Genomic DNA, 27,792 nt, shown 5'->3' on the forward strand with positions numbered 1-27,792 from the left:
AGCACTGGACACTTCGTGGGGGTGCTGGGTATGCACACACATTCCCACCTGCTCTGTCCTAGGTAAGCTCTGGGTACAGTTATGAGTTTGGATTGGGGGAAGGCAAGTAGGTGCTTGGCCTTTCCCACACTGTGGCACAGTCCTTCTTGAATGCTGCCTCTTCCCAACCTGTCTTTGATAAAGTAACTTTTTATACAAAGTCTTTAGTGTTCAGGGTCAGGATCAGGAGAAATGTTGGGACTCTAGGGCATCCCTGCCTGAGGTGGTGTTCTAAGGGCTGCTTGAGGGTACCTAGCTCTCTGACCAGTGAGTTGTCTTCCCCTCCTCCCAGCAGAGCAGGACTTTGCAGGCTCTTGACAAGCCATTTCCCAGAACCCCATCTGTGATTCTTTGGGGCTCTGCCTCCAGGGCTGGTATTCGTGGATGGGCTTAGTCTAAGCCAGATAGTGCATTCCAGAGAAATGACAGCTGGTATTCATGTAATGAAGGAACCTGGCTGCTTTTTCTTGAATGCTATAAGGCCTGAACCATGGTCAGTATCACCAGGAGGATTTGAAAGGAACAGAGAGGCATCTCCCTGCCTTGAATCTGTTACCTGATCTCTGAAGAGGTATACCACTGAAGCTGGTGACACAACAGGGGAGAAGCGCTGGTCTCCCCTTCTTCCAACCGTGTCTGGTCTGGTCTCTTGCCTGGGCCCTGCTCTCCCACCATCCCAGCCTGACAGGCAGTTGGCTGGCCCCTCAGTTTCCACAGATACTCCTTGCCCCTGGATTTTACTCTTCCTTCTTTTCACATATAGAAGATGCTTTCCTGAGTTAGTTAAACCTCTTGAGGTATGAGGAACAGCACTACTTCCTATAGAAGGGGCTTATGTAAGCAAGAATAGAGGCCTTCAGGAATCCTGGGCTGGAGATGCAGAGGTTGTAAGGCCTGGGAGCAGACCTGTGGCTGGGACAAGGAGGACCTGTGCTCCACCTCAGGGCTGATGGTCTGCTCACCTTCTCTTGGTGACTTGCTTTCCTCTGCTGCCCTAACTCCATAATCCATCCCTTAGCCTGATACTCTGTGCCCTGTAGCAGGTTCAGGCCCAAAAGATCTTGCTTTGTGTATCTTGGCCTCCAACAGCTAGGGCAGTGATGAGCATGTTGATGGCTTTGCAGGCATTTGGCAGGGATATGAACAAATGTAGCCATTCGCTTATTCTCTCCTCTTTCTGATAGAGGAATCTGTTTGGGGTTGGGCCTTGTCGTTGGGCTTTTCTGAGCCTAACATGGAACCACAGTGGATTGAAATTTCTTCAGAGGCAAGGAGTCGTAGACCTGACTGTATGATCACCCATAGTAGGTGAAACCCTGATGAACTGGCATTACCTCAGATTTGAAATTTTGTCAGGTTAGGCTTACATTTTGGGGAGAAGCATTTGTATTTTGTTTGTTTGTTTTCCTTGTTTTTTCTTCATATATTTCTGGTGGGGCTTGGCTGAAGTAGAACAGGAAGAGAAGGGACTGGGAGAGCAGGCTGAGGTGCTTGCTAGGCCACATGGCTGAGCTGGGGCTCCAGCATGCTCTGGGCTGCGTGGCTGAGCTGGGAGACCATGTCCAAAGCTTCCGTTACGTACTTAGGTCCGCTGCCAGTGGGGCTTGCCCCAAGTTGTGCCTGCTGCCTTCATGGCTGAGTCTGGCTATTTCTAGGCTGACAAGAAGACAGAAACTGGTCTTGCATCCCTGTCGACAGGCCAGCCTGTCCCAGGGTTTTGGCTTTGTGTGGCCAATTCATTTTTGAATCCCAGGTGCCTAGCTCAGTGAGTAGCCTGTGTGGATCTTCAGTAAATATTTTTGAATGGTGCCTTGCCAGTGAGAATGGTGTCTGCTGTGGTGGCAGACAGGAAGAGCAGTGTCTGCCCAGGGTTCCTGCTCCCCAGCCTGCCTTTGCTGTGGCCAGGTGCAGACTGGCGGGGGGCAGTTTTATTCCCCTTCTGGCCAACCATCTGCCATACACCTCATTTGGGGTGTGGGTTCCCTGGAGCCTATTGTGCCAAGTTCTCTTTCTGTTGTTGTCTCTCCTACACTTTCAGACTTCTTGTAGGCACGAGTTACGTGTTACCTGTAGGTCTCCAGCACCTGGCCCCATCCTGACATGTGTGTTGGAAAGAAAGACAGAAATAAGACAGGCAGTCTGGGAAATGAGAAGGGGTGGGGCAGTCTTGGACTGACTCTTGGAATCAGAGGTGACAGTCTCCCACACCATTCAGCCTTTCCGTGGTTGCTGGCAGTTACTGGGAATCTGGAGGATGCGAGCTCTCCCACTGGGCCGGCATTGAGCACATCACTGGTTGCACATCCTGGCCTCTTTGCACTGCCGATGCAGGATATTCTTAGTTTCTGTGTCCTAGTCAGAGTTTTGGCATGTTTGGCCGTATGTGTCTGTGTGTCCTGTGTATGTATCTCCTCATCTAAGTTGCTTTTTTCACCCGTTGATCCAGTGGCTGTCACTGAATGCCTTGCGGACCCTACTCTCTGTGACCATGAAACGCTGGGTGTCCACATTGCTGGTGGCCTGGTTTGGTGTCCTGGGCTGTGTGCAGGCTGAATTCTTCACTTCTATTGGTATGTGCCAACAGGACTGTCATCTACCTGAGCAATCCTTGGCTCAAGTGCCAGGGAATGTCACCACCTGAAGCCTGTTCTCACTCAAGGTGGGATGGCTCATCCACTGGTTTTGGCCAGTTCTGGGGAAAGTGGGGCTCACAGAGCTGCTGTTTCCCCTTCTGAGGCCCCGATGACCTGAATGTCCTTCTTGGGAGCCACCTGTCTCAACTAGGTTTCCTCCCTGAGAAGTGCAGGTTGCTCCTGGGCTTCCTGGCCTCTCTGACCATCTCTGTTCAGAGAGTGGTTCTGAGCAAAGAAGCCCTTATGATGTCCATGCCTTGGTGCCATGACCCACCTGGGTGCCAGTAGGTGAATGAGAATTAGGGCTTCTTCCTTTAGGTACTCCTATTGCACTCATCTCACCATCCCCTTGAAGCCTCCATCTCTGTCTTATTGAAGCTGGGGTCCAGGACCGTGGGAGTGCCTAGGTCCCCTTAAACTCCCAAATCCTCAAGGTCCCAAGAGAAGTGATATGCCAGTGGCCCAGAGGACTTGTGCTGTTGTGCCTCAAGGAAGGGGGATGGACGTCCCTCATCCACTTCTTACTGCCCTTTTTTCTCTCCCTACAGGGCACATGACTGACCTAATTTATGCAGAGAAGGACCTGGTGCAGTCTCTGAAGGGGTACATCCTTGTGGAGGAAGCCAAACTCTCTAAGATTAAGAGGTATCCGATGTCCTAAGTCCCCCACCCTCACCCCCGAACCCATCCAGGGTGCCCTTTAGAGAGCAGTGAGGGGTTGCTGTGGAGGTTACTTCATGCCAGTCCCCCAGAGTGGCTCAGGGCATGGGCTAAGGACACCTTAGTTTCCCTATTTAAAAGCCTTTTTATGTACATTGGGATTCTCACCTCTTCTCTAGATTAAGGAACTGCAAGTGTCAGTGAGGAGTTGCTGTGTTCATTTTTTATTGCCTCTCCACAGAAAAGAGTCCTGAATCTCACCAGCAAAATTACTGGTCAAGACTGGTATGTGTGGTGGGGCGTGTTAGTCTTCCTTTTCCTCTGTTTCCACAGCTGGGCCAACAAGATGGAAGCCTTGACCAGCAAGTCAGCTGCTGACCCTGAAGGTTACCTGGCTCACCCCGTGAATGCCTATAAACTTGTGAAGCGGCTCAACACAGATTGGCCTGCACTGGAGGATCTGGTCCTGCAGAACTCGGCTGCAGGTGAGGACTGGTGAGCAGGTGCTTGGGAGCCAGAATGTCCCTGTGCCTGTGTCTGGGGAGTGTGTGTCTGAGTTTGTCCTGGGTGTGGGGGTTTTGGTGGGCACGGGCAGTGTGGGAATATGCACACTGCCACTCCTGTAGCCATCTCCCTTCTCTGTAGGGACAGCATTTGGCTGTCTTTGTTTTTAATATGTGAGAATAATCAGTTCTGGCCTTTTCCTAGTGTTTTCATTTCCTTTTTTAAAAAATATTCATTTATTTATTTTAAAAAGATTTTATTCATTTGACAGAGAGAGAACATGCACACAAGCAAGGGGAACTTCGGGCAGGAGAGAGAGAGAAGTAGGGGGGCTACTCCCCCCCCTCTGCAGAGCAGGGAGCCCAGTATGGGATCAGGGATCAGGGCCTGAGCCCAAGGCAGACTCCCCTGAATGAGCCACCCAGGAACCCCTTAAATACTTCTTTAAATAATGCTTTACTAATGTGTTCTTGTAGAAAAGTTAGAAAACAAAATAATGTAAGAAAATTAGAATTTTTTTTTTTTAAGATTTTATTTATTTTAGAGAGAGCATGAGAAGGAGAGAAGGGCAGAGGGAGAAGAGGAGAAGCAGACTCCTTGCTGAGCAGGGAGTCTGATATAGGGCCCAATGCCAGGACCCTGGGATCATGACCTGAGCTTAAGGCAGATGCTTAACCAACTGAGTTACCCAGGCACCTTGAAAATTAGAATTCTTAACCAGTTGTCTAGTGATCAGCGCTATTAAAATTCCAGTCTTCCTACACTTGAATTTACATTAAAAGAAAAAATGGACCCATTCATATTTTGCAGGAAATGCAGACTCACTTGCTTTGAGGGACCAAATGAATTAACAAAAAGTGAGTCAGGCTGGGTGATGGGGCCATTGTAAGCCAGGGATTATGGGTCTCATCTAAATCCATTCCCATTCATAACTTTTAGAGAAAACCTATCTGTAGGCAGATTTGTGCCATAAGCATATAGTGTTTTCCTGAAATTTTCAGCTTCTTTATATGTCCATTAAATGTTATACGACATGACTTTAATGGCTGTATGGTAAAGTCATACAGATATAGTATAAAACTGGTCAAGTTAGTGGATGTGGGGTTTGTAAATTATCAGCAATTGTGCATATACATCTTTATGCCTTGCCTTTGATTATTTTTCTTAGTTTAAATCCCTAGAAGTGGTATTTGGAAGTCAGAGTATGAAATTTTTCAAAGTTTTAACTGTGCTTAATGTCTTTGACTATGCTGGTATTTTTCTATGCTCTAACATTTTCCTCTCAGCAGGAGATGGTCGGGCAGGCATGTTTGCGGGCCCTCCTGACTCCAGCCTGGGGCTCAGCCTCCTGAACTCAGTGACTCTTCTCCCCAAGTTGGGAGTTCTGATTAACTTCAGACTAGTTGTCTCTGGCTGAGGCAGTTCAGCCCATGTGGCCAGACTGGGCTGGGCTTGGCTGGGGGCAGGGTGGCCTCTGGGGAGGGATTGGTGAGTTCAGCCAGGCTGGAACTGTGCCCAGTGAGCTCACCGCCTCCAGAAGCCATGGCTGCCTTTCCCAGCCCCCTGTCTTCCAGCCTGGGGCTGTAGCTCAGAACTGGCTGTTCTGCGGGCAGGCACTGCACTGCAGTAGAATAAGCCTGCCTTCCCGGATGACCTTCCGCTCCCTGGTCTTGCTTTCCACCACCAGCTCCCCCGCCCCCCCCAGCCCCTGTCAACATCTGGTTCTTTTAGAAAACCTTATAATTAACAGAAGGCAGACAGGACTGGCCCAGAGAGCAATAGGTTGTTTTTACCTCCGACTTGAGATGAGGGGGACTTGCTGACGGTGTGGCTTTTTCTGGGGGCATGTTTTCTTTTTCCTGAATTCCAGACTCTTTAGAATCCCTGACTGTGCAGCCAGGAGAAAAGCAGGATTACAGCTTCTTGGTGCCTGGGTTTGGCATGGTTTGAAGTGGGTGTTTGAGCCTGAGGTCCTGAGAGTAGGTGGCTGTGGGTGCTGCTGCCCTGAGGAAGAGGCCAGGAAAGAAGGGCCCATGGCATTCCCCTCCCAAATTCTTAGTTCACAGTCAGAATTAAAACCCCTGAATCAGTTTGAGAGGGCCTGGCCTCCACCTGGAGACCTGAGATTGTAAGAGTGCATGTCTTGCTTCAGAGCCAGGGCTTGGAGTCCTCGAACAGCCTCCTTGGATATTTCTTTGGTCAGGGACTAGCCTAGGTTCCAGGCTATGGTCTTGAACACTACATTCAGAGAGCTCATGCCTTTTGAATTCATTGCAGATTTGAGTAGTAGGAGTCCTCTTGAGAGCAAGAACAAGAGCCAGTGTGATCTCTCAGGGTACCATGCTGGGCTTGAGCAGCCTACCTCAGTGCTTGTTCTGGCCAGATGGTCCCCTAGTCCTTAATCTGGGGGGTGGAGACAGCACCAGATCCCCTCGGAGACTGTCATCATTACCTTTCTGGATGGTAAGTGCCAGTGGTCAATAATGAGTGTCTAGCTAGGTTCCCTGAGTTAATCACCTCTGTCACTTGGGCTTCTTGACCTGGAATGTGGGCCGGAGGTCTGTTTTTCTGCCCCCCTGCCCCCTGCAATGATCCTGGATCAAGGTTTTTCATGTGATTCATTTTCCATTAAGTGATCAACAGATCCTCCCTGAGTCCTTTTCAATTACCATTCCTGTCCTCTGTCCCTTCTATCTCCTCCAGATCTGACTGAGCACTTTGGAGCCAAGACTCTCAGACCTGCTAGCCAGTTTGTGGGGCCATCTTTGTTCAATTCCAAATGAGTAGTACAGGCATTCCGTACAGTGAGGAGGAAGAAAGAGATCTCCATGGACTGGAGTCATCAGGGAGGGCTTCTTGGAGGAAGGGGAAACAGCCTTTGAGGGAAGGGGCAGGGAGAAACTGTCCCGTGGATACCTTTCTGATCCCAGGTGGAACTGTGCCCTTGGATCAAGGGTAACTTCCTGTTCTCACTCTCATTTGGAAGGTTTTATTGCCAACCTCTCTGTGCAGCGGCAGTTCTTCCCCACGGACGAGGATGAAATGGGAGCCGCCAAGGCCCTGATGAGACTTCAGGACACATACAAGCTGGATCCAGACACAATTTCCAAAGGGCAACTTCCAGGTACCTTAACCACCTCAGGCTTTGCCCATCCAGTGCATGTGTGTCTCCTATGGTGTCTGGACAGGGCTGGAGCCACTGCCATCTTGTGGTCTCTACTCTCAGGCACACCATCACTGTTGGCAGTGATGCTCTTTTGGGTTTCCAGTTGGTGCCAGGCCCGTCTTCCCCCACCCCCTACTGCGCCATGACAGCCATCTCCCCTCAGCTCCTTCCTCTTCCTCTCACACCTTCTCCTTTCTCTTCTAAGAGAAGCCCAAGGCTGCTGCTCAGGACGCCCTGGCCTCTGCCCCCAGAGCACCACTTAGATCTGCTTCTAGACCTGCTTCTGTCCCCACACCCTCTGACTTCTTTTTGACAAAGGCTGATCTCTGGATTTAGCCCTGTGTCCTGTGTGTCGTCAGTTACAAGCCTCTACCCATTTCATTCTTGGCCTACCCCACTTGGCTCTTCCCCCTGAGCTCACACACACCTTGGGTTCTTTTTTTTTTTTTTTAATTTTTATTTATTTTTGATAGTCACACAGAGAGAGAGAGAGAGAGAGAGAGAGAGAGGTAGAGACACAGGCAGAGGGAGAAGCAGGCTCCATGCACCGGGAGCCCGACGTGGGATTTGATCCCGGGTCTCCAGGATCGCGCCCTGGGCCAAAACCAGGCGCTAAACCGCTGCGCCACCCAGGGATCCCACACCTTGGGTTCTTAATCATCTTACAAACCCCTCCCTCAGGATCCAAGGCCCTTTGAGTCTCTGCTGTTCAATGATCTCTTGCTTAGCCTAACCTGGCTAGGCTGCTGGATAGTCATCCACACTCTTCACTTCCTTGCTTGCTCTTCACTTCCTTGCTTCCCGGGTCCTCCTGAACACGCAGAGTCTGGCCTCTTTGCCCACTTTCCAATGATCCTGCCTCTGCCAAGTCACCAGTGGCCACTCAGCTGCTAAGCCAGTGGATGAGTTTCAGAGATAATGTTCTTTAATTTTTCAGTAGTATTTGGCACCTTCATTGTCCCAGTCTTCCTGATGTTCTCTCTCCTTTGAATTCTGGGGCACTGATCTCTATTGCTTCTCTTTTCGGCTCTCTACTATCTTTTTTAAATTTATTTATTTTTTTTTTTTTTAAACAGGCCCCTTTCTCCTCATTGCCTCAGTATGCTTACAAGAAGATATATTGGGTTTGGGGGACTGTTAGAGGTCACTAAACCCAGTGGTTCAGTTAGACCCTATTAGACTTTGGATGCTACTTGCCCATGGGGACCCCGGAGGAGGCACAAACCAGGAATCACAAAGTGTGGGAGAAAGAGGCATTGTCTGTCAGCTTGTCAAGGCCTGGAGTTCTAGTGCTGAGGAGTATGGTGAGCCAGTGGGAAGGGAAAGAGTTTATACTTCTGCCTCAGTCATGTTTGATCAAGCCAGGTCATGGAGCCAGTGAGAGAAGGCCCCTCAGGGCACCTGCAGGGTGTGTTCACCTTGTAGCTGTAGAGTGATTGTTAGGGTGAGGGAGACACACTCAAGCATTGACCTTGTACATTCAGTTAACAGACTCTTGCATGTCCTGGAGAGGCAGGGAGGGGTGGAAGGGAGTTAATCCCTAGGATTCCCTTACATAGAATTTTCCCTAAGCACCTTCTCCAGGTGAGCCCAGCCATTTCCATCACATGTATATGGATGACATCCACATCTGTGTTTCCTCTCAAGGCTTATCGCCAAAGCTTCCAACCAGTGAGGGCAAATGCCTGTGGGGCATCTCTACTTGGGTGTTCTCTGGGCTCCTCAAAGGTCACATGTTTCAAACTGAAATCCTCCATTGCCTTTTGAAATGTCTACTCCCCCCTTGCCTGAGCAAAAGTACCTCCATCCGTTGGCAGCCCAAGTCAGAATCCTGAGGCCTATGAATTCTACCTCCTCAAGGGGCCTGCTTTTTCATCGTCCCTGAGGAATACACTCATGGTCCCTCTCATATTACCCCTACCCTAAATCCTACATTTTTCCTATAGGTAGCATATTATATTTCATCCTTCTTGACTTAAGACTATCTTCAAGGTCACTTTCCAGTGTTGAGCTCATGGCAAATAACCTGTGGTCCGTCACAGGACCTGCAGAATTGATGCTCAGCAATGTCCCCGCCACCTACTGGTCAAAGCTGGCAATGCAGTCTTGGCTCTGACCTCTCTTGGCATCTGTCCCACCATTCTTGCTCTGTTTGTGCTACCTCTTAGGTCCTTCTCATTGTTACTCTTTGTCCTATCTCTCTAGGTGGTCTGTAAGGTTCTGGCTTTAGCCACTTTCTCTACTGTTTCCTCACACTCTTGCTGGAACTGCTTGTACTCATCCATGCCTTTAGCTGCCACTTAAGTTCTGTTTTTTTTTTTTTTAAGATTTTATTTATTTATTCATGAGAAACACAAAGAGAGGGTGGCAGAGACATAGGCAGAGGGAGAAGCAGGCTCCATGCAGGGAGCCCGAGGTGGGACTCGATCCTGGGACTCCAGGATCACACCCTGAGCCAAAGGCAGATGTTTCACCGCTGAGCCACCCAGGCATCCCAGTTCTGTTTTTTATATTCAACTGATTTTTCTACCTTGCAGACTCATATGGCCAGCTGCCCAGCAGACATCTCCTCTGTGGCTCACAGGACCTTCATATTCTCTTGTATACTACTATTTCTTGGGCTTCTTCACAACATGGGAGAAGGGGAGTCTGTGGCCAGGACGTTGGCTGCAAACCCCAGTCCAAGGCAGGCCCAGCCTGGTTGTGCTCACTTTGAAGTGCATGGTGTAAAGCCCTGACTCTGCTGGGATCATGCCCCCCTCCCCATGACGCAGGCTTCCTCAGTGTGGGAATCATTCTCCCTAGCCCAGAGGCTCTTTATTTTATTTTATTTTTTTCCAGAGGCTCTTTAGAGCCTGACTGTTTGCTTCTCCTGCTGCAGGAACCAAGTACCAGGCCATGCTGAGTGTGGATGACTGCTTTGGGATGGGCCGCTCAGCCTATAATGAAGGCGACTATTACCACACAGTCTTGTGGATGGAGCAGGTACTGAAGCAGCTCGATGCTGGAGAGGAGGCCACCACATCCAAGGCCCAGGTGCTAGACTACCTGAGCTATGCTGTCTTCCAGTTGGGTGACCTGCACCGTGCCCTGGAGCTTACCCGCCGCCTGCTCTCTCTTGGTAAGGAAGTTCTAGGGGAAGGTCAGAGCCAATGCGGGGCTGGACAGAGAACTGGTCATTCTATTAGCCACTACTTGGCCCCTCTCCTGGGTTGGAGTCTGGCCAGTGACAATGCCTTACTGCTCTCAGGCCCATTCTAGCTGCCAGTTAGCTCTTTATTTGCCTCATTTCTGGCCTTAACCCTTGCCCAGTTGCTTATGGATACACTCTGACCTGTGGCTCTGCACACTCCCTTTTAAAATAGGAATCCAGTGCTGCAGTGCATCTGCCGCTCTGCAGGGTGAGCCTTCACATTGTCAGAAGGAGCTCAGGAGGCAAGTTGTGCTACAGAATGACTGCAGTGACCATGGCCTGACCCCTTAGAGGTCTGAGGTCTTCCTGGGAACTTGCTATAGCATTAGTATTTTAAGTGTCTTGTGGTGTTGGACTGAAGTAGATTAAAAGCCCTGTTCTTTATTCAATTTTTTTTAAAGATTTTATTTATTAATGAGAGAGAGAGAGAGAGAGAGAGGCAGAGGGAGAAGCAGGCTTCATGCAGAGAACCTGACGTGGGACTCGATTCCAGGTCTCCAGGATCGCACCCTGGGCTGCAGGCGGCGCTAAACCGCCGAGCCACCCAGGCTTCCCAGCACTGTGTCTTTAAAACCTATCTGTCCTATCCACCTCTTACTAATATATGGGATTGTCATAATCTGGAATTTCACAGATTAGCAAAGACTTTCTTTTGCTGTTGCTTTTCACGGGACTTGAGTCTGATATGATGCCAGCTAACATAAAAGTGTCCTGCAAGACTGATATGGGAAGAGAGCTTTGTAGATGCTATCATGTTAGTAAGAGCCATGTCCTGGGAGTCAGGACGCCTAGCTTCCTGTTCAGTATAACCTTAACCTAAATCTATTAATATCTTCGAGCCTTGGTTTCCTCATCTATGGAGTGGCACAGTAATCCTGCCAAGCTTGCTCCTTTGTGTTGGGAGCCCACACAATGAAGCTATGGCATTGTCACGTGGCTGTTCTTTTTGCCAGAATTTCAGCCTGCCTTCTCATTGTGGCCAGCATGTGATGTGGTCACCAGTAATGGATGTACTCTCGAGGATGGATGAACTGACTCACAGCCAAGTGTGGAGGAGGCGGCAGGAGTCTGGGTGCTTTTCTCAACCTGTGCCCTTAGGCCCTCCAGGGAGGTCTGAGAGGAGAGTCCCCTGTGCGGCTGGCTAAGCAACCCCCTCTGTTGTTCCCTTCCCATCTGTGACAGAGTGGGGAGACCCATATTGGCTTTTCTGCTCTGACCGGTGAGCCCTGGTTAGGTGCCGTGGAAAGCAAAATGCTGTGTGCAAATGAGCTGCTGGGAGATAAAACCACTTACAGAGTAATGTCTTTAAATGACCTAACAGATGTTTGTGGTTTCCTTTCCCTTCTTGTTCTCTGCTCTTTCTAAGACCCAAGCCATGAACGAGCTGGAGGGAATCTGCGGTACTTTGAACGGTTGCTGGAGGAAGAAAGAGAAAAAATGTTATTAAATCAGACAGAAGCCGGACTGGCCACGCAGGAAAGCATCTATGAGAGGCCTGTGGACTACCTGCCTGAGAGGGATGTTTATGAGAGCCTCTGTCGTGGGGAGGGTGTCAAACTGGTGAGACACATGGCCAGGTCCCACATATGGATCTAGACTTTGGCTCTGGATGGACAGATTTGGGGAGGATTTTTCTCTGTGTATAGGCTGTTTCCTCAGTATCTTGTCCAGTTCTTTGTAGTGTCTGGTGAGACTGATGGGTGGGTGTTTTCTGAGGTGTAGGATGGGATATTGTCTTCCCTGATGTCCCAGGCAGAGTTCAGATCCTCTTAAGTTATTTCTGAGTTCCTCTCCCTACCCCAACATGCCTACCTTCTGCTCAACTCCTGCTGTGAGGAAAACCATGGGTGTGGATGTGCCCCATGGGAAACTGTGGTCTTTGGTTAAGATGCAGCAGTACCTAACGGCTTAGTCTTAGTCTCTGGTGTCACTGATTTTTGAAAGTCCTTGGATCCTAGTGCTTCCTCAGGAGGCTCAGGTATGAGATGATTTCTGGGCCTTGTCCCTGCATATCTACATTCCTCCCAGTGGCTTCTCCACCTAGAATGGCCTCTCTCATGCCTCAGCCCTTCTGACTTACTCATATCTCTGTGAGAAGGATCAGGGATTATCCTGTGCCACAGGACCTTGCAAGAGAGAAAACATGACATGATTTATAGGGTATCATTTCTCTCATTCAAGCTGAAAGGCTTTTGTTTCCATCTGTGGTGGGGCAGGAGGGACAGCTGCTGGACATGGGGTGTGAGACCTATACCTGCAGCCAGCCAGCCAGCCAGCCTGGGACCCAGGATTAGGACTCACTATGCTCAGAGCCTATTGCTGTGTATGCTCCCTAGACTCCCCGGAGGCAGAAGAGGCTTTTCTGTAGGTACCACCATGGCAACGGGACGCCACAGCTGCTCATCGCCCCCTTCAAAGAGGAGGATGAGTGGGACAGCCCGCATATCGTCAGGTATTATGATGTCATGTCTGATGAGGAAATCGAGAGGATCAAGGAGATCGCGAAACCCAAAGTAGGTATCTCTGCAGTTCCTTCCTGGGTTCCTAATCCCTTGTATCATGGGGTGTATCATGGGGTGGTTTGTTTGCTTACTCTTCTGGCCTTTGCTGATACCTAGCACAAGTCTGCTGTCTAGGTGCTCTGGTACTGCAGACTCAGTATGACTTTCTGGGTTCATGGTCCAGTGGCAAAGAAAACTGAAGAAACCAATGTGGACAGCCGAGTGCTATGACAGAAGGACTCCTTGGGAGCAGGGCCTGTCCACAGCAGGAAGTGTCAGCTCACCTGGTGGGGACTGGTGTGTGAGTGAGTTTTGGGGGAACTGCCATAGATGCTGCCAGCCTGGGTCATATGGAGGTCCCAGTTAGTACTGTGAAGAAGTGATTGACTTGGAGGAAGAACAGTATGCAGTCTTCTCATTCACAAGCACTCCAGGCCTCTCATTTATTTATATCTTGTAAACTTTTTCATAAATGCCTAGTACATTTCTTGTTAAGTTTATTCCTAGGTATGTTTTTTGTTGTTTTTTTATTACCATATTTTTACTGGTTATGTTGTATTAGTTTACTATTATATATTGAAGTATTAATTATAAAATATATTTTATAGTCACAGCTAATGTTTTTTTTAAATTTTATTTATTTATTCATGAGAGACACAGAGAGAAAGAGAAAGGCGAGACACAGGTAGAGGGAGGAGCAGGCTCCATGCAGGGAGCCTGACGTGGAACTCGATCCAGGGACTCCAGGATCACACCCTGGGCCAAAGGCAGCGCTAAACCACTGAGCCACCTAGGGATCCCCCACAGCTAATGTTTATTGAGGTTTTTTTTTTTAAATTAATTTTTTTGAGAGTACATGTGATTGAATGTGGTGGGGGGAGGTTAGAGGGAAAGAATCTCAAACTCCCGCTGAGCGCGGAGCCTTCTCAGGGCTCCTTCTCACAACCCTGAGATCATGACCTGAGCTGAAATCAAGAGTTGGATGCTTAACCGACTGAGCCACCCTGCTGCCCCTGTGTTCCTGAATTCTTAGGTGTGACAGGTCCTATTCTAAATGCTTAACATATATTAAGTATCATGTCTGTTAAGCACACTGTGTTGTGTCACTGTCTTCATTTTACCCACAAGCAAACAGACCTGTGCAGATTGCTGCCACTTGTTCAACTCACTTTTCCTCTTTTGATTTTTAGCTGATTCTCTTGGGTTGTTCAGACATGATCATCAGCTACAAATAAGGAAAATTTTGTTTTCTCCTTCCTAATCATTATAGTTCCATTGTTTTTATCATCTTGTTGAACTGCTCAGAACTCCTTGAGCATTGTTAACTGTTGGCATCCTGGTCTTGTTTCTGAATTTCCTGGGGATTCCTCTGTTATTTCACTGCTAAGTATGCAGTTGGCTGTTGGTTTTGTACGTACGTCATCAGGCTATAAAATTATTTTTGTATTTCTGGTTCATGGAAGATTTGTTCACATTTGACGTCATTTAAAGAGAACCAGTTCCTGCCATGTGCACACCCTTTTCCTATCTCTGGTGATTACAGGGCGGTGGGGGGTGGGGGAGATTTAGCTGGATCCCCTATTACTCTGCTTCTAATAGACTTGTAGTGGCAAGAGGTCCTACACTCGTGGGGAGATGGAAAATAGGTCCCTATCCTGGCCTCTGCACCTCATCCTGAAGTGACCTTGGCTTGAGGTACAAGGACATCTAGTGCCCAGAATCAATCATTGAGGTTGCTGAGGGATGGTCTAGCCAAAGTGTGTGGAGAATGGGGACCCAGACCCACCCTTTCCACTCCCTGGGTTAGCTGCAAAGTCCTCCAAGGAAGAAAACTGTTTCCCTGGTTGTCAGGTGAGAGAGCTTTGTTATGCCAGGACCTTTTGAGAGATTCCTCACTTGTCCCTCAGGCCAAGGCACTGAAACATTTCTGTGTGTGTATTCATGTGGGGTGTGTGTGTGCATATGTGTGTGGCAGGGGCAGTGTGGGGAGAGTGTTGGGAGAACTTGTCTTTGAATTGAAGCCATGACATGAGCCACTACAAGCTGACCTCTCCTTTCTGGAACCTGTGAGGGACACATGCTATTCTGGCTTTGAAGTAGGGCCCATGAGCTTACCTTAGTCTGCAGGGAATGCCTGGCAGCTGCTTTTTTAGGTCCTTGGCCTGCTTTCAGAATAGCTCTGCCTGTCTCTGGGAGCAGAACATAACTTCCCCACAGCCTCCTTGTGGATGTCAAGCCAGTGTTGAGACTCAGATATTTGGAGGGGGTTTGGCTGCAGCTGCACTTGTCATCAGTAGGAATCGTACACAAGAGCTTGGGGAAGCCCTCTGCCCTGGGCACACTGTTGGGTTGCCAGAAATTGCTGCAGTAGTGCAGCATCCTGGTTACGGGATCTCCTGGCCAATCTTCTGATCCAGCCACACCTCTCCATCCCTTCTACCATCAACTCTTGCCTTGATCTCTGCTTGAGCTCCTCGTTGGCTGCCTTGTTACCACTTTTGCCCTACGTTACTCAGCTTTCCCAGAGGTGTCCACATTCTGATTGTGAGTGTCCCTTACCTGCCTTCTCTGTTTGTTATTTGCCACAAGGTTGCTTCCAGGCCCAGTCCCCACTTGCCTCTTTGGCCTATTCTCATCTCTTTCCTCTAACATCTAATCCACGGTCATGGTATCACACACCCTCTTTCATCCCTGGGCCTCAGCATTGCTGTTCCTTCCCTGTTCCTGTCATGTTCCCCTACTTGGCTAACTCCTGCTTACCCGGCACATATTTCAGCTAGGTGATCTCCCCCTGACCATTCCTGAGTATAGTATAGACTGAGCTCCTGCAAACATTAAACTGACTCCACTTGCCGCTCTCCTCATGTTGGGCTGCAGTTGGGCAGCTAGTTTTCTGCCTTCCCCACTTGACGGAATTGCATGAGGACAGGGGCCATGTCTTGGTCACCCGGTGTAGTGCCGGCCACGTAGTAGGTGCTCATTAAGTATTTATGGAAATTAAGGGGAAGTGCTGTAGGGGTGGGGGTATCTGGGTCTTTGGTTCCACCCATGTGAGGTCATTAGGACAGTACACAGCTGAATCATGGCAGAGATGGCTTTGAGTATCAGGTGCTTCCTGGGAGCATCATTGTACCTGTCTGTGGAGATTCAGAGCCTATGAGGTAGGTTAGGGGTGTTGGTGGATGTGTGTACATTAGCATACATGTGAGATAAGTGGCTTCCAGGCAGCAGGTCACATATTTCAGCCTGTATGATCCTTTCTAGATTCTACCATCTGATCTTGTGAGGCTGCTGAGTAGAAAGTGTGCCTCCCTTCTTTGCTCTTCACAGTGGTGGAAGCCCAGTGGGAGGTGCTGCAGCAGGATGATAGTTTCTTGGCAGAGAAGGTCGCTGTGGTTCAAAAGGACCAGGTCAAGCAAAGGTGGTGCTCAGGCAGGGGCGGTATGTATGCCTGGTGAGAAGGTAATCTGTCCAGGCAGATGGTGAATGGACAAAGGAGACTCCATAGGCATAATTCTGCAGACAGCACAGACCTGGGTGGGAGCAGGGCTCGGCAGTGACTTAGCATGGCAGTGGCCAGGGTCTCACAGCAGAACAGGAACGTGGAGGCCTGAGACTACTGCTTTTCCCTGGCTTGCAGGATCATGGTGCCTTGTCTAGTGCCACTGCCTGAGAAACTTGTTTTCCCAGTTGGTCGGAATGGCAGATCTGGTCCCCGTCTCTCTAGGAAAACACTCAAGGCAAAGAAAGATAAGTCTGCCCTCTCTTCCTGCCTTCCAGCTTGCACGAGCCACTGTCCGTGATCCCAAGACAGGCGTCCTCACTGTTGCCAGCTACAGAGTTTCCAAAAGGTTAGCAGAGGTGATGGTGGGGGTGGGGGTGGGGTGGGGTGGGGTGGGGGTTGATGGCTGCTCAAATCCTATCTACAGGGCTTCCTAGTTTCTACTGAAGGGAGCTTGGCTTGGCTTGTTCTACTTGCCGGTATTTCCCTACTTAGAATACACACCCTGTGTTGCCTGGTAGTCCTGGCCCTGACTCTAGGGGGAGAGTGTAAGACCTCATCTAAGCTACCTTCTCCACTTTCCTTTTCTTGGCTTAGCTCGTGGCTGGAGGAAGATGATGACCCTGTTGTGGCTCGAGTGAATCTTCGGATGCAGCACATCACAGGACTGACAGTAAAGACTGCAGAACTGCTGCAGGTACGCCTGGACCCTATAGTTGGGAAGTGGGAACATTTCTGGGCAGATGGTCTCCCAGGGTGCCCCAAGCCAGGCGTTGGGAAGCTTTCCCAGTGAACTGTGTGACTGCACAGTGCTGTGAATATGGAGTGATCTCACACAGGGAAGCCAGAATTAAGCATGCCTACTGTCATTCCAACAGTTATCATTCAACAGATATTGGTTGTCTTCTGTGTGCTGAGTATCATACTAGGAGCTAGGGTTCAGTGGTGGGCATGGCAGACCCATTTGTCTCTCTTGACTATGGAAGCTGAAATCCTGAGTTGTTTTAGAGACACTGCTAAGAGAGCTATAAATATCTGCAAAGGTCATAGTTCTGATGCCTATGGTTCATATGCACTTAGAGGTAAATAAAGGGTTCTGTGATCCATTGGTAGAAAAAGTGAGGTCTGAAGAGGCTGATGAGAGTGAGGAGCTTTTTTCAAAGTAGCCCCTTTGGAACCCTGGCTTTCTGCCTTTATTTCAAAGGTGATTGTGAAGACATGGCAGCTGGGTAGAGCTCCTAATAATGTATCTTCTGGTATATATTGAGTTCAAATCAGTTTTGGGGGCAGCCCCGTGGCCCAGTGATTTAGCACCGCCTTCGGCCCAGGGTGTGATCCTGGAGACCCGGGATTGAATCCCACGTCGGGCTCCCTGTGTGGAGCCTGCTTCTCCCTCTGCCTGTGTCTCTGCCTCTCTCTCTCTCTCTCTCTCTCTCATGAATAAATAAATCTTAAAAAAAAAAAAAAACCCAGTTTTGGCCATGCTCCCTTCTGAACATTGGAACATCTGGGTTCTGTTGTAAAGTGTTGACCTGAGACACCTCCAGAGAAGTTTCACTGGCATTTTTCTTTCTTTCTTTCTTTCTTTCTTTCTTTCTTTCTTTCTTTCTTTCTTTCTTTCTTTCTTTCTTTCTTTCTTTCAAGATTTCATTTATTTATTGAGAGAGACTGTGCAGGTACGTGTACAAGCAGGGGGAGGGGCAGAGGCAGAGGGAGAGAGAATCTCAAGCAGACTCCGTGCTAAGCACAGAGCCTGACATGGGGCTTGATCTCATGACCCTGAGATTGTGACCTGAGCCGAAATCGAGAATTGGGTGCTTAATCGACTGAGCCACACAGGCACCACAAACTTAATTTAATTTTAAAGTAGTTCTGTAAATAAGTACATCGAAGGGAGTTTTTGCCACATCTCCCACTTGCACCATTTCAAGAGCAGTAGAGATTCTCATTGCACTAAGTTCATTTCTGTTGGCATTGTTGTGATTCATATATTCATGGAGCATATCTGTTGTTGTTAACACATCTGCCACTCTCAGAGCCAGTGTTAGGACTCTCATGGCCACCACCATGGAGGACAGCATTCTGCTTGATTGGCTGATTCCATACCCTGGACCAATGGGCTGAGAAGACTAGATGGGATCTATGCCCCTGTTGCTATCTTGGCTGGCTCCCGGGCTACACCCTCTGTACCCTATCTCACATGCAGCTGAGAAGGCAGTATAAAACTTGGACTAGCTTCTCTGCCACAACCCTGGCTCCATCTTGTTTGGCTCATCATGTTGTAGGTCTGTAATGAGTGGGATCTGAATGCCAGGACTCCCTGTGGATTTGACTCTTAAAATCAAGGCTCTTCTGGAAGACCCAGACTATAGCTGTCTAGGGGCTGAAGCCCTATTTTTGTTTGCCTTCTTCTTCTGTGAACTATTTTGGCATTTCCTTTGCCAGCCAACAGTGTTGAAAGCTTTGACCTGACCCTACATGGTCTGGGGGACAAGAACCTGGGTGTCAGCACCTTCTTCTAAGTGCTTATTTGTTGTGGATTGGTTGACGTATAGTCAGTGCCTAGGCACTAGCAAGAGCCGGTACTCCATGGTCCCTCAGAATGTTAGGGATCTGGAAAGGAGTTGGTTCTTCTGCTCCCTGTTGACACTCTTTCATCTGTAGTTGATGTGTTTGCACTAGATCATTTGGAAGAAAAAGAGCAATTGAGGCTTTCTTATGAATTGGATGAAGGCTTGTCTGATGCTACACTGAAGGAATTCTCTAAGATTGAGGGCACTTCTTTTTTTTTTTTTTTTTTTTTTAAATTTATTTATTTATTTATTTATTTATTTTTTTTATAAATTAATTTTTATTGGTGTTCAATTTACCAACATACAGAATAACACCCAGTGCTCATCCCGTCAAGTGTCCCCCTCCGTGCCCGTCACCCATTCACCCCCACCCCCCGCCCTCCTCCCCTTCCACCACCCCTAGTTCATTTCCCAGAGTTAGAAGTCTTTATGTTCTGTGTCCCTTTCTGAGGGCACTTCTGATTGGATGTCTCAGCCTTTCTAAAAGAGTAATTTCTGACCATTGTTTTTGGTCTTCACTCTGATCTCAGTATCATAAATTACCCATTTTTCAAATGACTGGCTCTTCTACTTTCGTAACAACACATCTAAAGATTCAAATGAATGCTTCCTTACAGGAATCAGTTTTCTTGTGGTGGGAGGGGGTGGGGGATTTATTTATTTATAAATTTAAATTCAGTTAATTAGCATATAATATATTACTAGTTTCAGAGGCAGAGTTCAGTGATTCATCAGTTGTATAAAACATCCAGTGCTCATTACATTACATGCCCTCCTTAATGCCTATCACCCAGTTATCCTATTCCCCCCCCACCTCCTTTCCAGCCACCCTCAGTTTGTTTCCTAGAGTTAAGAGTCTCTTATGGTTTGTCTCCCTCTCTGATTTTGTTTTATTTTTCTCTTCCTTTACCCTATGCTCCTCTGTCTTGTTTCTTAAATTCTGCACATGAATGAAATCATATGATAATTGTTTTTCTCTGGATAGACTTATTTTGGTTAACATAATATTCGCTAGTTCCATCCATGTCATTGCAAATGGCAAGATTTCTTTTTTTTTAAATGGCTGAGTAATATTTCATTGTGTGTGTGTGTGTGTGTGTGTGTGTGTGTGTATACCATATCTTCCTTATCCATTCATCTGTCAATGGACATCTGGGTTCTTTGCATAGTTTGGGTTTTGTGGACATTGCTGCTAGAAACATTGGTGCAAGTGCCCCTTCAGATCACTACATTTGTGTCTTTGGGGTAAATACTAGTAGTGCCATTGCTGGGTTGTAGGGTAGCTCTATTTTCAACTTTTTGAGCGTGGCTGTACCACCTTGCATTGTCAGCAGGAGTATAAGAGGGTTCTCCTTTCTCCGCATCTTCTCCAACACCTATCATTTCCTGACTTGTTAATTTTAGCCAAGGAATCAGGTTTGATTGATAGTTGCTTGTTATTAAAGTTCTGAGTTTGCCCAGATGGTGAAGCTGATTGCAAATCCAGAAGCCCCTATGACACTTGCATTCTTTGTGGACAATAAATAGTATAGACACAATAGTATCAGCAGACGATCAAATGTGATTCCCAAAACTAAAAAGATGAACCTGCTATAGCAATGCAGCTTCTTTCTCTCCGAGGGATCTACAAGTTTAAAGCATCCCATCCCACAAATGGGAATATTAGAAAGTACAGCCATACCCTGTAGTTCCAGCAGTAAGCGGTGATCAAATTTTGCATAGTGCATTGGCATGATAATTCCAGTTATCTTTAAAATTTTCTTCCAAGTTTTCAACAACGGGACCCAAAGAAAGTGTTTGCAATATCACTTTATCAACTGCTGTAGCACTTCCCTCCTTAGATATACGTTCAGCCTTAGGGCCACCTGTTGAACCTGGCCACTTCACACTGTTGATAGAATTTCCAGGTATTTCTGGTGCAGGAATCTTGAAGGCTAAAGCAGCCTATGATAGTATATTTTCATCCACTGATTCTTCATACCAAAGTTTTAAATTATGTGGACACTGAAAATCATGCTTTCCAAATTCTGCACTACATCACATTTGATGCATATTGCTTTCTTTTTAAATAGGAGGATTTTCTTTCTTGTAAAGTACCCCCTCCCTCTCTCTCCCTCATGTCTATAGGTCTTCATTATTGCCAGTTTTACAAAATCTCACATCTGACTCTTGGAATCGCCAAAAAGGATATGCAAAACATACCAACTTCCTGAAGACTAATAGCTGAGCCCCAGATGTTTTTAGGGCTTCAATAAGAAACAGTAGCCAGATGTTCCCAGATGGACATTGGTGGTACCACTTTATCTGTCAGCTTCCATGTCAAATTCTGTACTTCATCTTGAATTTTGTCTCATTCTGACCACTGCGGCTAGAATAACCATTTGTGACTTAAGACTTAGATTGTGCTGATAAACTGCTCAGTCAGGTGTTTATAGTTTATAATCTAATCAATGCCAATCTGGTAGTTGCTGAAGCTAAGATGGCTCAGGTGCTGCTTCAGGTCCAGGCTCCCACTGGGACCACTGTCGGCTGCCTGTCCTGCTGTTTCACTTGGATGCAGAACTGCTCTATGCGGTGAGCCACTGTGAAAGGGAGTGGGATACATTTTCCCTGCTCAGTTTCACCAGGAACAGTAACCAGGGCACAGTGACACAGGTGGCAGGAGCAGTGTCAGGTACTGAGGAGCTCCCAAACTAGCAGAAGAAAAAAGTTCCTGTCTTGGGTTTGTTGGCTTTCCTCTGGATTACCTTCCTATTGTCTTGCAAACACATAGGCCACGCCCTGCCTTAAGGAAAGCTCTCTCTGCTGCCATCTGAGTGTCCCTAAAGGGCTGGAGTTTCTCCACAGTGGCTGTCTGCAGGTTCCCCATTTTGTGTTTGGGAAACCCCATTTATGCTGTGGCCTTACTCTTGGACATGACTGTAGGTACATTTGAACCATTTGGTCTGCCTGTGCTGGCAGGGCATAGTTACCATCCACCTTAGAGAAGATGCACTTGGGGGTTCTGGTTATTAAGGGGTACAGGTGTTTTCTGTTGTTGTGGGGAGATAGTCTTCCTGGGGAGATGGGCTGCTTCAGGACTGTTCATCCTGCTGACAAGGTCTGATGCTGTTCTTTCCCACCAGGTTGCTAATTATGGAATGGGAGGACAATATGAGCCACATTTTGACTTCTCTAGGGTAAGGCCCAAACCATGGCTACTTCTAGAGGGCGCTGCTCCAGCTGTTTTGAGAAAGCTGGAGCTTCTCTGAGCACTTCAGTCTCTATATTAGGCAACCTCCCCCCCCCCCCCCAACAAACCTTACCAGGACCAACTCTTTGTTACTGGAAAAGTCTAAATCAGGAAATCTGGGGCCTGTGGAACCCAGTGCACCCTGGCTATTTCCCTGTAAAGCATAGGACCTCATTAGATCTTTGTGAAAGCTGTTCCTGGTTCCTGCCCCCCCTTTCCCTGTGCCCTGGCCAGGGTTTCCTTTGCAGCCGTGGCCCATGGTCCAGGCTGATGTATGGAATACATGCTTATTGCCTTCCCTTGACCCTTTTGGCCCCAGTCTTGTGAGTTGGGGGGTGGAATTATCTGCAAATGTGGGTGAAAGTTGTTATTTGTTGCAGCGACCTTTTGACAGCGGCCTCAAAACGGAAGGGAATAGGTTAGCGACGTTTCTTAACTATGTAAGTACTGGGGCCAGGTCCACCTGTTCATTCTCACTTAATTTTATAGAAAAATGAGCAAGATGCTTTCAAGCGTTTAGGGACGGGGAATCGTGTGGCCACGTTCTTAAACTACGTAAGTATGATGCATGCAATAATAAATGGGCCTTCGGGGAACCTAGGCCAGAGTGCTATATTAGATCCACTCCTGTCAGGGCTGACACCATCAGCTGTTGCTCCGTGGCTGGGCCCCTCTGGCCCTCAGCACTCTTCTTGGCTGGAGTAGGGAGTTGACACAGATGTTCCCATCTGTGTGCTCACCCACACCCCTGACTTTCATATCCCTGGCTCCTTTTGATGGGCCCAGTGCTAGTCAGGATTTTTGGGGTGAGTGCCCTGGAGAGTCCCCTCCTTGGAGGAAGAGTGAGGAGGCTGCCATGAGGCCCTTTTAAATGAAAGCTCCCTGTGTTTTCCCAGAGCTTGGTGGCCTGCCTCTCATCTGCTGCCTATCCTCCAGCCACAGGCCATTGGGTTTACATCCTATATGAGGAGCAATTTGCTTTCCCCTCTGCTTAGCCCATTCTAAAGAGGCATACAAACTGTCAGGTAACTTAGAGACAGCAGCCCATGGCCATCTTTTCCTTTGGTGTCTTGTTTAAGTTAAGATTTATGTTCTGGGGCTGGCTGTGAACATGCTAGTGAGCAGGACATGTGGGGTCTTTCGTGGGGTTTACAGCCTAACATGAGGGACTTGCTTTAACCATAGGGCCAGTAATTCATTTAGTTAGCATAGTGACAAATGCCTTGAAAAAGTGGCTCAGGGTTGAGATTCAGAGAAGGCCTCCCTGCGGAGTAATATGTTGGTGGAGACTTGAAGGTTGAGTGGAAATTAGTTGGTGGAACATGCTTTCTGGCAGAGAGGAGAATGTGTGGAGACCTGGAAGAGGGAAGGAGATGGGGATGTTGGAAAAATGGAAGAAGACTGGTGTGACTCAGAGGTAGTAATTGAGACGAGAGCGGGTGGAGAGAGAGAGAGACTGCTGAGACAGACGGGGGCTTTGGGTTCTAGAAAAGAGCCTGGATTTGATCCCCAGGGCTGTGAGAAGCCATCAGAGGTTTTCATCTTATTCGTTTACCACATGCCTGTTGAGTGCTCTTTAGTCTGTCTGGCATGCAACCTGTGGAAATATTTTTAAAACTCCACATTTTATTATATTATAGACAAAAAACTTGAAGACAGCCAGCTGAGACAGAACTGGTGCCTGGGGCATGAGTCGAGGCACGCTTTGTGGGCATAAATGTAGCCTCCCTTCCATGGAACTTGTGTTCCACTTAGTTTGAGGCCTCACTGGGAGAAAGCAGGACCTGTGGAGCCTTCTCTGTCTGCTCACCTGGCTGGCCCCGGGGAGGACTGCTGTTCTGGGAAGGTGAGGGTGGCACTAGAACCAGAGAAACAAAGCCCACAGTGGGGGCTACAGATGGTGTTGGGAGCAGCAGGGAGCTTTAGGGTAGAGCTGCTCAAAGGGCAGAGTGCCTTAGGTATGGCGCAGGCTGGATGGGGATTCAAGAGCAGGCATCAGTCTGGCATTTTCCGTGTACACTCTCAGATTGTTCCCATCTGAGGATGGCCAGGATATGGGTCTTCCCCAGGGCTACGGCTCTCAAGCACCCCTGGCATGGGACTATCCCAATAAAACTGCATAGATTAAGCAGGGTTTAGGAGGGTTAGGGTATGGGATGAGCTTTTCTTGGGGGGAGGGCCAGCTGTGGACCAGAGCCTTCAAGTGGTGTCACTCCTGCTCAGAGAAAGGTAATCTGCATACTTGGGTCCTTTGTGGCTCACTTGCTCTGAGAACTTTGAGTACAAGGGCCAATCTTTTGCCTTGTATTCTCAGATGAGTGATGTAGAAGCTGGTGGTGCCACTGTTTTTCCTGATCTGGGGGCTGCAATTTGGCCTAAGAAGGTAAGTTCTAGTTTTTGTGGGTCACAGGTTGGAGCATAGCTCAGACCTTGTTCATGTCTCTCAGTTCCATTCCCTGGCCTGCTTGATTCTTACTGTGAGGGGCTTTATCCCCTTCCTGCTTGAGCTCTGACTTTTTGGCTTTAGTGTCCATCTGGGGAGATGGTTCGGGAAGGGAAGTCCTTTGGGAGAAGCTTGGTTATTAAATATCCTCCCCACCATGAAGGGTGGATACTTCTGTATTGTTGGAATCCCAGAGTCCTGTCCCTTTGTACATGGGAAAGTGAGAGTGTTTCTGCTTAGGGAGGTGTTATCTGATGGGCTGTCTTTTTTTCCTAGGGTACAGCTGTATTCTGGTACAACCTTCTGCGGAGTGGGGAAGGTGACTACCGTACAAGACACGCTGCCTGTCCCGTGCTTGTGGGCTGCAAGTGGGGTAAGTGGATTAGCCTGGGCACTTTTGGTCAGACTCTGATTTGGGAGATACCTGCTGCTGTATTTTCACAGTGCCAAGATGTCTTCCTTTTTGAGTTTTTCGTTTTTTTTCCTGCTAACTGGTTGTTTCATCCAGCCATGTAGCTGTCCACAAAACTGATTCTGTGCCAGGACAGCTGGTTGGAAATATTTTCAGAGATGTCCACAAGAGCTGAGGAGGCTACAAGGAGGAGAATAGCTACATAAGCGTTGCTTATGGCCCAGGATGGCTCCCAGAAGAGTAGACTCTGGTAGGGGTTCTGAGGGAACAGTGGGAGAGAGTCAGAATGGGGAAGAGGTCTCCTAGGCAAGCAAGGCCCACATGGAACCAGCATGTTGGGTTCGGGGACCAGCTGCCTTTGTCATTTACGTAAGGGGAGGACTATGGTACAGGGGCCTGGAGATGAGGCTCGAGGCTGGGACCAGACCATGGAGGCTGAAATTAGAGCTTTGAGCTTTGTTCTGAAAGCAGCTGTGGTGAGTGAGGGGGAGGCTTGAACCAGGATGATAGGAAGTGATTGCAGAGAGGAGTTTATACCCTCATGGAGAGTTTTGGGGATAATAGTGGTAGGTTCACAGAAAATTAAGCATTTAGAATCTAAATGAAGCAAATGCTGACTTTAGGGAAAAGAAAGAATTGTACAAGAAATGTCAGTGTACACTATTAGGTGACTCAGGCATGAGCAACATTTATGTGATATGCTAATGTAAGCAGTTAATGATTATTTATTTTATTATTTTTATTATTTTTTAAAATTTTTATTTATTTATGATAGTCACAGAGAGAGAGAGAGAGAGGCAGAGACACAGGCAGAGGGAGAAGCAGGCTCCATGCACTGGGAGCCCGACGTGGGATTCGATCCCGGGTCTCCAGGATCGCGCCCTGGGCCAAACGCAGGCGCTAAACCGCTGTGCCACCCAGGGATCCCTATTTATTTATTTTTAAAGTTATTTATTTATTTATTCATGAGAGAGAGAGAGATAGGCAGGTACAGAGACACAGGCAGAGGAAGAAGCAGGCTCCATGCAGGGAGCCCGACATGGACTGGATCCCGGGTCTCCAGGATCACGCCCTGGGCTGAAGGTGGCGCTAAACCGCTGAGCCACCTGGGCTGCCCAATTAATGATAATGTAATTAAAATTTGTGATTTAATTCTATTGAGGAGATAGAAGATGTAATGTGTCTTAGGGGTAGTATAGAAGAATTCCAAAATTGAAAGTCAAGAGATAGCAGTATCAGCATGTTATTTAGAAATATGTGGTTATAAAAAAAAAAAAGAAATATGTGGTTGAATGTCAAAAGAAACAACTAAAGGAGTTGAGTGTCCTCTAGAAGTGGGGTTTGGCAGCGGGAAGGGGCGGGTGGGTAGGAGATTGCTATTTATCACTATAAGCTTTGTAGACAGTTTAATTTTTTTCAACTAAATACATTTATATTTTAAAAGCTCTATGGCTTCAGTAGTGCATTATTTATCATGCTAAGAGTCTGTGTTAAGGAATGAAATAATGGTTCCTGTGGATTTGAGGCTCAGCTTTAGGTGACTGACAGTGCTAGCACTGGCTCTGCTGCTCTCTTACCCACAGCACACAGACCAGATCTGCTGACCCACAGGTCTTGAGGTTGACATCCAGGCCCTCCACAGTCCTGACAGACTTCCTCATCCTTAGCTTCTATATCTTAGTTCTTTATCAATAATATCAAGCTGCTTGGGGTCCTTGATATACATCACGGTTATTCATGTCTTGATGTCTTTCTCATCCTCTTCCCACTTCCTGGACCCCATTGATACATGAATCATCTGGTAATCCATCTTCTTCCCTGGATAACTCCTATTCAGCACCATGTCCCAGCCTGGAGTCTCCTCTTCCCTCACATGGTTAGGTGTCCTTTGGTTCAGTTTCCATGGCAATGTACACATATTTATCTTTTTTCATGGGCAGACCTTTGAACAGTTATCTATTTATACATAGGTTTTCCTTACCAGCTCATGAGCAACTTGAGGTTTGAGACCATATCTTACTCAAGTTTGAGTTCCAGGGCCCAGTGCAGGATTCATCATGGAGGAGTCATTCATTTTGGCTGCTAAACTAACCAACAGGATTGTAACATACTTTCTTTCTGTTCACAGTCTCCAATAAGTGGTTCCATGAACGAGGACAGGAATTCTTGAGGCCATGTGGATCAACAGAAGTTGACTGACTTCCTTTTCTGCCCTTCCCGGCCCCACAGCCCATGTCGTCCTCAAGTTCCACATGACAGACACCCTTGTATGTTCCAGGCCCTGTCACTCAGGTCTTTGTTGGAGTGAATGTTTGTCTGGAGCAAAGGGAGAGCCGACTGGGGAGGGTCCTGGGTGACCTGGGTCCCGACCTCTCTGGTCAGCCTGTGCCACCTCTGGCCACCTTGGGTCAGAGTGGCTGCAGCAGAGTAAGGCTGTCTAGCACCTAGCAAGGTGCCTTTGTACCTCAGATGTTTTAGGTGTGAGGTGTTTCAGTGAACCAAAGTTCTGATACCTTGTTTACATGTTTGTTTTTATGGCATTTCTATCAATGTGGCTTTAACCAAAAAATAAAATGTCCCTGCCGGAAGCCTTAAAAAGCCTTATTCGGAGTATTTTTTAAATATGGGGGAACTTATACCAAGTTTGCTATTTCTTTCCTATGCATCTCCTCTGTAGAGGCAGAATCTGGGTAGTGAATACTTTAGTGGCAAAACCTTGACCTTGGGTTCTAGATGTGGTTTCAACACTTATATTTCTAAGCTTCAGTATCCTTTCTGGAAAGTGAGGGAAATAGTCTCACCTTGCCTTTTAGAGAATATAGTGATCGTGTATGTTCATGACTATTTTGCTGTTAGAATTTGAAATATTTTTTTTGAAATTTCTTAAAAATGTTAAGATACACACAGAACTGTTTATGAAACGTAAATATACAA

General features: G+C 47.7%; 1 protein-coding gene across 8 annotated transcripts in view; it reads left to right on the plus strand.

The window, feature by feature from the left end:
- The window catches only part of P4HA2 (prolyl 4-hydroxylase subunit alpha 2), a 34,410-nt gene extending 6,954 nt beyond the window's left edge, over positions 1 to 27,456 (plus strand). For 6 of the 8 annotated variants that reach the window (XM_055301923.1, XM_055301921.1, XM_055301925.1 and 3 more), the window contains exons 3-16: positions 2,486 to 2,609; positions 3,221 to 3,317; positions 3,666 to 3,817; positions 6,823 to 6,960; positions 9,884 to 10,123; positions 11,562 to 11,755; positions 12,532 to 12,708; positions 16,477 to 16,547; positions 16,796 to 16,895; positions 21,897 to 21,950; positions 22,493 to 22,558; positions 24,318 to 24,386; positions 24,723 to 24,819; positions 26,987 to 27,456. In XM_055301923.1, the coding sequence (XP_055157898.1) occupies positions 2,528 to 2,609; positions 3,221 to 3,317; positions 3,666 to 3,817; positions 6,823 to 6,960; positions 9,884 to 10,123; positions 11,562 to 11,755; positions 12,532 to 12,708; positions 16,477 to 16,547; positions 16,796 to 16,895; positions 21,897 to 21,950; positions 22,493 to 22,558; positions 24,318 to 24,386; positions 24,723 to 24,819; positions 26,987 to 27,057 (1,608 nt within the window). In that variant the 5' untranslated portion in view covers positions 2,486 to 2,527 and the 3' untranslated portion in view covers positions 27,058 to 27,456. Of the gene's footprint in view, positions 1 to 2,485; positions 2,610 to 3,220; positions 3,318 to 3,665; positions 3,818 to 6,822; positions 6,961 to 9,883; positions 10,124 to 11,561; positions 11,756 to 12,531; positions 12,709 to 16,476; positions 16,548 to 16,795; positions 16,896 to 21,896; positions 21,951 to 22,383; positions 22,444 to 22,492; positions 22,559 to 24,317; positions 24,387 to 24,722; positions 24,820 to 26,986 lie in introns of those variants that run through there. The other 2 variants (XM_055301928.1, XM_055301927.1) reach the window with 2 other exon arrangements.
- Positions 27,457 to 27,792: the final 336 nt, after the last annotated feature.

Source organism: Nyctereutes procyonoides, unplaced genomic scaffold, assembly GCF_905146905.1.
Source record: "Nyctereutes procyonoides isolate TBG_1078 unplaced genomic scaffold, NYPRO_anot_genome, whole genome shotgun sequence".
In the NCBI taxonomy this organism is placed as follows: Eukaryota; Metazoa; Chordata; class Mammalia; order Carnivora; family Canidae; genus Nyctereutes; species Nyctereutes procyonoides.